Source organism: Equus quagga, chromosome 2, assembly GCF_021613505.1.
Source record: "Equus quagga isolate Etosha38 chromosome 2, UCLA_HA_Equagga_1.0, whole genome shotgun sequence".
NCBI lineage: Eukaryota > Metazoa > Chordata > Mammalia > Perissodactyla > Equidae > Equus > Equus quagga.
The window spans coordinates 107,576,030-107,585,937 of NC_060268.1; the positions used below are offsets into that span (position 1 = coordinate 107,576,030).

At 45.0% G+C, this 9,908-nt stretch overlaps 1 protein-coding gene across 2 annotated transcripts in view; it reads left to right on the forward strand.

The window, feature by feature from the left end:
• The window catches only part of NTPCR (nucleoside-triphosphatase, cancer-related), a 38,358-nt gene extending 28,985 nt beyond the window's left edge, over positions 1-9,373 (forward strand). For both annotated transcript variants that reach the window (XM_046655152.1, XM_046655153.1), the window contains one exon: positions 8,730-9,373. In XM_046655152.1, coding sequence (XP_046511108.1) covers positions 8,730-8,798 — 69 coding nt within the window. In that variant the 3' untranslated portion in view covers positions 8,799-9,373. The remainder of the gene's footprint in view (positions 1-8,729) is intronic.
• The last annotated feature ends 535 nt before the right edge of the window (positions 9,374-9,908 follow it).

A 9,908-nucleotide genomic window follows, 5' to 3' on the forward strand; every position in this document is an offset into this window, starting at 1 on the left:
CTCTCGGGGAGAGCAGAGAGAGCTCTAGCTGCCGAGTACCCATGAGCACCTTACACCACTGGTTAAAATGTCACCATGGCTGGCTGGCCCTAGTGTGATATCCACATTTGTCACCAAAGTATCCTGGGGTACTTTGGGGGCAGTAAACAACCATTAGGATTAGAGCAGCCAGACTTGAAAAAATTTGTGCATTCCTTCATTCTTTTACTCTTTCATTCATTTGGTAAATATTGGTTGAGCATGTGTTGTGTGCTGTGCATCAAAGTCTTGGTGATGAACAAGACTGACCGAGTCCTGTGCTTACAAAGCAGACATTCCAGTGGAAGGGCAAGATAATAAATGGAAGCAAACAACTGGGCAGTTTTAGATATTGATAAACACCAAAAATAAATGAGAGCAATGTGGTAGTTGGGGCTGGAGGTGGGGGAGGGAGGTGGTGATCAGGGAAGGTCCCTCAGAGCAGCTGACATGTGAGCTGAGGCCTGGGAGCCATGCAAGGTCGTGTCCTCAGTGATGGCTTTGAAAAGAGTGTGGGCTCTCGTCTTCCGAGTTTTTAAGTTGCCTTCTCTATGTCTGCCTTTACATAGCCTCCATATTAGAGCTTTTGGTTATGATTCTAGAGTTTCTACGGAAATAGAGGCAGTGAATAGTTAAGATCATGAAAGACAATTAGTTTTCAAGTCAGATAGCTTCCAGGCCGGAGGCTGGGAAATTGCTAGTGTTAAACTCCAGGGATTGGCTCTCTGCAAACTAATCTAATCTAAAAGTCCTAAGGTGGGATTGAGGGAAGTTAATTGTTAAGTCCAGAAAAACACATTATGTCTTAAGATAATACCACGCTTTGTCTAAGACTGGAAGTTATTCTCCTGGCAAGGTAATAATTGTTCCTAATGATGTGTAAGTACAGTGATTAGCTTATGGTTAATTATGTAAGAGAGAGAGGCTCACATGCCCCATTATTCTTGCCTATCTTGTGTTCCTTTGGGGCTTGTGTGGTCTTTCTGTTACTGTTTTATAAATGAAGAATCTCCTTTTCCTTATCTGCAGACTTAGGGATTGGATGAGATATTTCTTGGTCCTTTTCTAATACACAGTGAGGTTGTCTTAGTGCAGTTTTGAGAGCATCCCTTGCACCCAGCACTTGGTCCATGGACAGGCACATGTGAGGCATGTTCCCTTCCCTCAAGAGAAACAGACCATGGGATGATCAAAATCTGGGGGCAGAGGAGGGAGAGATTTGTATGAGCAGCAGTGGGGAGAGGGGTCCTGAAGGAAGTGGTTCTTGGGTGGATTTTTGAAGGAGGAAGTGAGGAAAAGAAGGGAGAATATTCCAGGTAAGGAAGTAAGTTATGAAAGTTGAGGCGGGCAGGCTCCCCTTGCTAACAGGTGAGCATGTGAGGGTGGAGACGGAGCTGAACTCATGATCTAGGGAAAGGATTCCACTCAAAGTTGCTCATATTATCTCGTCTTATTATTCTTAATAGTGTCAAGTAAATAGAGCGTTACTTTTCAGAAAAACACTTGAGAACAGTTGTAGTTCTAGACAAGGTGGAATGGACACACTTCTCCCTATTTCTCCTACTAAGTACAGCTAAAAACCTTGGGTGTTATACATAAAACAAGCATAAGGAGACCTGAAGAGAAGGCGGTGTACTGGCTGAGGACCGCAAGGAACCACACAACAGACACAAGTGAAAATCACTTCTCATACCAAGAACCAGGAAAATCGACTTGAATGAGAAAACACAATCATCACATGCCAACAGCAAGATGACATAGATGTTGGAATTACAGGGCAGAGATTTTAAAGCAGCCATCAGAGAAATGCTTCCTGGATCACTTACAGACATGTTTGAAACAAATGAAAAGTAGAAAGTCTCACAAGAGAAATCAAAAGTTTCAGCAAAGATATGGAAGACATAAAGAAGAATCAAATGAAAATTTTAGAACTGTAAAATACAATAACTGAATGAAAAAGTCTCTGGATAGACACACCAGCAAAATGGAGATGACAGAGGGAAGAATCAGTGAACTTGAAGGTAGAACAGTGCAAATTACCTGACAAAGAGCAGACTGAAGAAAGAACAGATTGAAGAGAGAGCCGAGCCTCAGGGACTTGTGGGGCTGTAACAGAAGGTGTAACCTGCATGTCATTGGCTGATGGTCTTAATAATTTAGAAACTTCTGTCACGGTGCAGGCTAGGGTATTGATACTTGCCTTCTTGAAATTTCTTTCTCTTTTAGAAGTTTGGTTAGAATTTTTTTTTCTCATTTCTTCTAGAGTTTACTGCTATCTAAGTATAGCCACTGGAAAATGTTTTTAATTTATTTCAATATTTGGTTATTTGAGGCTAATTGTCAAAAAACATTTAATGATGTTAATGCTGTAGAGGCAAGAGATGAAGACCTTCATGGATCAAGATTACTAGAAGGAGCTGTGTGTACTGTTTTCATAGTTTTCTAATTAACATGAAAAGAATATTTTTGTCTCTGCTAATCACTTCTTACTAAAAAGTACATATAAATGAATTTGGTCATTTTAATGGCATTTAGGAAGCATGTTTCATCATTTCCTTTGAAATATTTCCTTAGTGGAAATGCCGGAGAGCATTTGTTACCTGCTGAAGGGACAGCAGTGGTGCTTGGAGTCTGCAGAGCATTCATTTCAATACAGGGTGGCTCGTGCATACGGACTTCACAGCAATCTGGGGAGGTCAGTCACACCTTCTCCATTCTATCCATGGGAGGTTGCATGGCTGGTCCAGGGTCACTTAGTTAGCAGGCGGCAGAGCTAGCATTCAAACCTCGGTCTGTCTCTCTCCCAAGCCTGAGCATTAGCACAACCTTGCTGTACTGCTACCTTCATTGATAGAGGTGAGGCAGGTGATTTTGCTATAAAAATCTCAGATCCCTAGAAATTATTTGGTTTTTCTACTTTATAAAGATGTTACTAAAATCTATTCTCTTCTGAATTCAGAGCCATTTAAACTTGTTTTTTCCATAAAGCAGTTTTTATTCTTTTAGTTTTTATTTGTGGATTGAAGATCACAAGAATAGTGGGAACTAGGTCCCAATTTTCCTCCAATGTGGAAATTTTTAGACTTCCTCTTCCCTGCCATGAGTTTTTTCACAAAGAGTGGCATAAACCATTTTAATCGCACCAGGAATTTGATGCTGTCCTCTGGGTCCATGGACTCCTGTACTGTAGATACAGGGGTGAGAGTACATCTGCCAACCTCTAGGTCAAAGTGAGTAGGCAGGGTTTTTTGTAGAAAGTGACAAGCTAATCCTGCAATTCACATGGAAATGCAAAGGACTCAGCTAAAACAATCTTGAAAAAGAACAATGTTGGATGACTCACACTTCCTGATTTCACAACTTACTACAAAGCTACAGTAATCAAGACAGTGTAGCACTGGCATAAGGATAGACCCAGACCAATGGAATAGAATTGAGAGTCCAGAAGTGAACCCTTACATCTTTGATCAATTGATTTTTGACAAGAGTGCCAGGAGAGTTGAATGGAGTTGGACCCTTACTTCACATCATACACAAAAATGAACTCAAAATAGACCTAGACCTAACTAAGAACTAAAACTATACAACTCTCAAAATATAGGAGAAATGCTTTAAACTTAGGGTAGACAAAGTCTTATTTATACAACACTAACAGAAGAAAAAACTAAATTGGACTTCATCAAAATTAAAAATTCTTGTGCTTCAAAGGAGACCATCAAGAAGGTGAAGGATAACCCACAGAATGGGAGAAAATATTTACAAATCATTTATCTGATAAGGGATCTATATCCCAGAATATATAGAGAACTCTTACACTTAATAATCTGAGGAAAGAAATGGGAAATAAGAAGTGTTAGGGAAGATGTGGAGAAATTGGGACACTCATACAGTGCTGCTGGGAACGTAAACATTCAGCCACCATGGAAAACAGTTTGGCAGTTCTTCAAAAAGGTAGACGTGGAGTTACTGTCTAACCCAGGAATTCCCCTGCTAGGTCTTCGTGTGCCCAAGGGAATTGAAAACATATGTTCATGCAAAAACTGGTACATGAAGGTCCATAGCAGCCTTATTCATAATAGCCAAGAAGTGGAAACAACCCAAATGTCCATCATCTGATGAATGGATAAACAAAATGTGATACACACACAGTGGGATATCCTTTGGGAATAAGAAGGAATGACATAGTGATACATGCAACAACATGGATGAATTAACGTCGCATTATGCTAAGTGAAAGAAGCCTGTCACCAAAGATTACATCTTCTGTGATTACATCTGTATGAAACGTCCCACACAGGCAACTTTATAGAGATAGAAAACGGATCACTGGTTGCCAGGGACTGGAGGGAAGGAGGAAGTGTTGAGAATGACAATGGAGTTATTTGGAGGGAGCTGATGAAAATATTCTAACTAGGTAGTGCTGATGATTGCACAACTCTGTGAGTATACTAAAAACCATTGAATACCCTTGAAGAGGTTGAATTTTATGATATATGAATTATATCTCAAGAAAGCTGTTTTATATACACACGTCAGTAGACAGGATGCTCACACAAAGGAGCCATCACACCGTTCCTCCTCCTCCGGGGGCGCTTCCTCCTCGTGCTACCCGGATGTGGACATATAGTCCCCTCCCAACCGTGGGCCCTGGCTTCCTCATATCCCCACTGGCAAAATAATTCTTTGTTTAGAAACTTTAACTTTCAAGAAAGAGTAGAGTTCCAGGGTTTGCATTCATGAATGATCCTGTTTTTAGGTTCAATAAAATAAAGACAAAACATGAAACAGAGAGACTAGTAATAACTTATGTATTAAGTTATAATAATGAGCATTGTCAAATTAATCTCAGTTTGTAATCCCTTGTTTATGAGAAACTTCAGGGTCCTTCCCACAGTTTCAAGGAAATGTATGTGGTTTTGCTTTTCTTTCTTGCACATAGTATATGTACTGAGAGGCATTTTCTCCCTGACTCTCGCTCTGTCCATATGTTCACGTTTTTCCTGGTGTTATTTATGGCACCCAGGTTGTTGACTGTTGACTCTCAGGCCCTTCCGAGGCCCCAGGAGGCACAGAGCTACTTAGATGGTCTAAGTCTTCATAATCTTTATGTAACCACTCAGCCCTATTTCAAAGTGTCTTCTCAGCTTAGAATTTACTAAACATTTATTGAGCACCCACCATGTGCAGAGACAGGATGAAGGAGAGGCAGCACCGTCCCCATAGAACTCAAGGTCCAGTGTTCACCTTGCCTAGGCCGGGTGGGTGGCCCTCTTGCAGCCACTGGGCAGGGCGGAGCTCAGGCTGCCCTCAGCCTCCTGCATTTCTCTCAGGGCTGCAGTGCAGAAGGCGGGGAACAGGCCACCTTGGTTCCTTTCCACAGTCTTTTCACCTTCTTGTTCTGTTCCCAGCCCCCACTTCCCTCTTCTCATTGGCCTCAGGAAAGACTTTCTGCAGCCAAAATTCTGTGGTTGAATAAAAAGACTAGAATTCTACATAAAGAGAGGGGCCCCAAGGTCAACAGATGATGCCATACTTGTCCTCGCATGTGAGAGTTTGTCATCTGTGTACAAGGAGCATAACTGAATACAGTAGACAGTTTCACATAGACATCTTCCTGCATAACTTTCAGAAATAATCTAAGGGAAATCGGGGTGGGGGGTAGCAAAATAGTGTAGTTTTTGCATTCTGTTCATTAATTTTTAATGAGAAAACGTTCTCCAAATGCGTCTTTTCCAGTTTTAGTGTTGATTCTTTTTATATCTAACCAAGGCTGGGAGTTCTCTGAGTGTTGGGGCGGCCAGCACTGCCCTGCTGCAGCGCCCTCAGCCGTCAGCAGCTCCTGAGGAGGGAGCGAGGCAGGGTCGGGGCCTCACTCGGTCAGGACCCCTGGGTGATGGGTGAGGTGTTTGTGCTCATTAATCTTTGAAATGCTCTCGTCTCCTGTGCCTTAGTTTTCTCTTGTATGAAGTGGGGATAGTCGTGCATGTCTCATGTACCATAGAGGCCTGGTTTGAAGTTGAAATGAGGTGAGAGAGGCCTTGACAGCTCTGTGTACTGAGGGCTGCCACACGGTTGTGGTGATGGAGAGGACGAGGCATTTCCCTAAAACACCGAACTGGAGCTGTGTGGCATGCGAGCGCTTCTTGGGCCTCTTGTTTTATCTCTGAAGCCTCACTCTTGTTAAACCCAACTCTGCAGGCCTTGGCTATGCCACTTAAACAGCCTTTGCTCAGGACCCGTATCTTGGATAATGGGGTTTTCCACCTTGTCGCCCTTCACTTCCCTTCATGTGCCCCCTAACCATTCTATCGAAGGGCTTGGGGATTGAGAGAATGGAAATGAAGCCTTAGTAATGACCGTAGGAAGACAGCCTCCCTTCCTTCCCCCATCCTCATGCAAACTGCTCGGTTCTGTTACCTCATGTCTATCTCATCGCACCAACGCGTATTTACAGTTGATCAGCATCAGAGCTGTCCGCTGCAGAAGTGGTGAAGTCGAATGCTCAAGCTCCATCTGTGATAGCTCTCTTTCATTGCTGGAGGGAGAAATAAGGGTCTCCTCAGGGATAGTGGAGGCCGTGGTGCCTTGAGCGGGCAGTGATGTACTTGCCTCTCCTCAGTACTCACTCTTGCAAAGTTAGTTAATTCTTTCCATCTGGACACAGTGTTGCCTTCCTTTCCTCCTCTCCCCCAACCCCATTTCTCTTTTGTGCTTCTTCCCTCTCCATTTCTCCCCTTCCCAGCTCAACATCTCGTCCTTTCTTTTACACTTATAAAGGACGTGATGAAATGTTCAGAGAAGAGGAAATGGACCAAAATGCCCCTCATCTCCAGATTTTCCTTTGAGGCATGCGGTACATTCTCACAGACTCTGAAGGCAGAACCTGTTGTAATTCCTGGTGACGTCAGGGTGGAGAAAAGGGAACTAACAGCTCCAAGTCTTGCCACCTGTCCTTTCTCCACGCTGCTGCTAAAGCCATATGAGGCTCCCCGGCGAGCCTACTGAGTTCCCACCACTGGAAACCCACCTGCCTCCCCCTTTCCACTGTTCCACATCAGGGGATTTCCTTGCATGCAAACAGCAAAAATGGACTTAGGCTAATTGAAAAGAAAACAGCAACAAAAAGCCTTGCATGGCTGTGCGATTTCTCTTCAAGCTGAAGGCAAAGCTAATGGCCCTCACTTCAGTGGAGCCAGAGTTGCCCCAGGGACCGGCATGGTGAGGACCAGTGGACAGTGTCCCTGGACACTACTGTTAGTGTCTCAGCCTCAGGCATTTGCCACTTAGCTGACTTCTTTCAGGATTCTGATTCTCAGGAAGATCTCCAGGGCCCGGCTTGCACTCCTTGCCTGTGGGCTGGTTTCCTAGCCTATGTAGTCTCTCAAAAGAAAACCAAAGCATTCTTAGAAGAAGGGTAAGTGGCTGCTGAGGACCCCAAAATGATGAAGTCCACTATGCATTTCCTCATGAGACATTTATTTAGCACCTACGGTGTGCCAGGCCCTCTGTTAGACACAGAGAGTGTGAAGTTCTGCAGTGGGACCAGGCCCATCTCTCCTCTCAGGGTTCACCTACACTGAACCCGCTGAAGATTTCCAGATGCACGCCCTCTTGCCATGATTCTTTGCTCAGGGCCTTCTCTCTGTCTGGGTGCCCTTCTGTTGTTCACCTGTCAAAATTAAGTGCAGGCATCAGTGCCCGTGGAAGCCTTTCCTGCCCCCTGCCCCCTGCCTGGCTCTTGCGCGCCTCTCCAGACTTTTCTCGCAGATCCTTTTCCATTCGTTGCTCTCCTTGTTGTTCATGTCTGTCCCTCTGTTCTGGTCTGTAGGCTCCATGAGGTTAAGGTCTTTTTATGAGCATTGCTGTATTCCCAGCACCTTGCCCCATTTCTGGTCAAAAGTCCATCAATGTATGTTGAACAGGTGGATGTTGTATGGTCCCAAACAGGAAGGGACTGGTGATGGGAGAAGAGGTGGCCCTGCCCTCATTTGAACCTCCCCATGGTGTCTGAATGCTTCTGTTGTACTCATTGGGACTGTGGTAGTGAAAGAAAGAAAATAAAAAACACACCACCACCTAAAGCTTAAATAAATTCTGTTACTTGTGTTTGTTTGGGTAATGCTATTAATTACAGAGAAGGCACACTGGGGCCAGGGGACCTGAGTTCTAGTCTGTACTGTGTTACCAACTCCCCTGAGATCTCAGGAAAATCGCTGCACTTCTCTGGGCTCCACTTTCCTCATCTTTCAGATGAGGAGTTGACTGGTGTCAGGGGTGCCTTGCAACACTCTGATTTTCTAAGCTGGTGGAGAGAGGGAGTGGATTACTGACCTTTGTGAGCATCCCAGAATTCTGGGTGCGACTCATGGCCGGAGGACCTGCCTCATGGGCGAGTTCTCCCGGCTTCACTGAGGCACTTCCTTCTGTTCAGTCAGGGTGCACTCGGGCCGTGTCCCAGTGTCCCACCCCGTCCTGCACTCCCATCATCCGTCCCAGAGCGCCTCGCATGGGGCTCAACTCCCAGCTCTTCCCGTGGGTAAAATCCAGCAGTCATCAAAGCACACTTTCACTTTTTGAGCCGCACCTGTCCTGTGTTCAGAGTGCTCCTGAAGAGCGGGCCTTCCCCCTCTCCCAGCCTCCTGGGTTCCCTGTCAGAGGACTGCAGAAACAGGAAGGAACTCTGAAGCCCACTCTCTTGCTTCTTCCCACAGGTCACCAAGGAAAACAGAAACCACCTTTTGCCGGATATCGTGACGTGCGTGCAGAGCAGCGGGAAGTGAAGAGGATCTGTGTTGTGCTTGTGTGCACGGGAAGGACTGTTGCCAGCTCACAAGGAGCCTGAGCAGGGCGCTGCCCACCGAGGTCTCCTGCCTTAAGGTTTAGGGAACCTTGTGGGCTCTTCCCAAGAAAGCCTAACAGCTGGTTTCCATAAAATGTTTAAAAGATCAAATTAGCCCTAATGCTGGATTGACTCTACAAGATTAACAGTGCACTGTGGCTTGTTTATGCTGAGAGATTTCTGTTTGTTTCCTCTTGCAGTTGTGCGTATGATTTGGGTAAATTACAAAATGAGAAATGGTTTTCAGAGTATTCGATGGAATTTGCCCCATTGAGTTTGTGCACGTGTCCGGGGAAGCGGGAGGGAAGAGCCCACTGCCTGATCAACTCTGCGTGTCATGAAGATTCACTCCTCCTGGCGCAGCCGCGGTCTCCTGCAGCTTCAAGTGATAGCAGTTCATTGATTTTTAAAAATTATTATTCAAAAGAAAACCATTGTAGGTCATCCTCTGACCCACCTCTGTTTGTTTGTTTGCTTACTGCTTAATAAAATAAAAATAAATGTGGTGGTTACACACATGCGAGTCCTCATGTGGGAGGGATAAAGAGTCTTTAGCGACATTGGTAGCAGTTGATACTCAGCGGGGTCAGGCCTGTGGGTTCAGATCAGAGCCCCACTTTGGCCACATTAACTTAGACATGTTATTAAACCTTTCTGTGCCTCGTTTCCCTTCCAGAAAAGGGGGGAAATAAGTGTTGTCGAAGGAAGGCAGTGCCACACCATGGAAGGAAACCATTATGAGCCATCCACATGATCCCCGGAGAGTGCCCAGTGCCGGGGCCTGGAGCCGGCAAGGATAGTGATATAGAAGGATGAGGTTCAGCCCACAGCAGGGCACTGTAGAGAACACTGCTGAAACTCCAGAACTCATGAAGGGTAAAAACGGCCCTCCAAGTGGTTGCTGGTGCTGGAACGATAAACAGTTCAGTGTTTTTAGGTCATTTTTGGTGAAGATTTATGAATTTCCAGGATTTTTTAGCAACTAGCATTAGCTACAAACCCAGCTGGTGTTAATGCCAGGTGTACCCCTGTCTCACCGTGGACCAGTCCA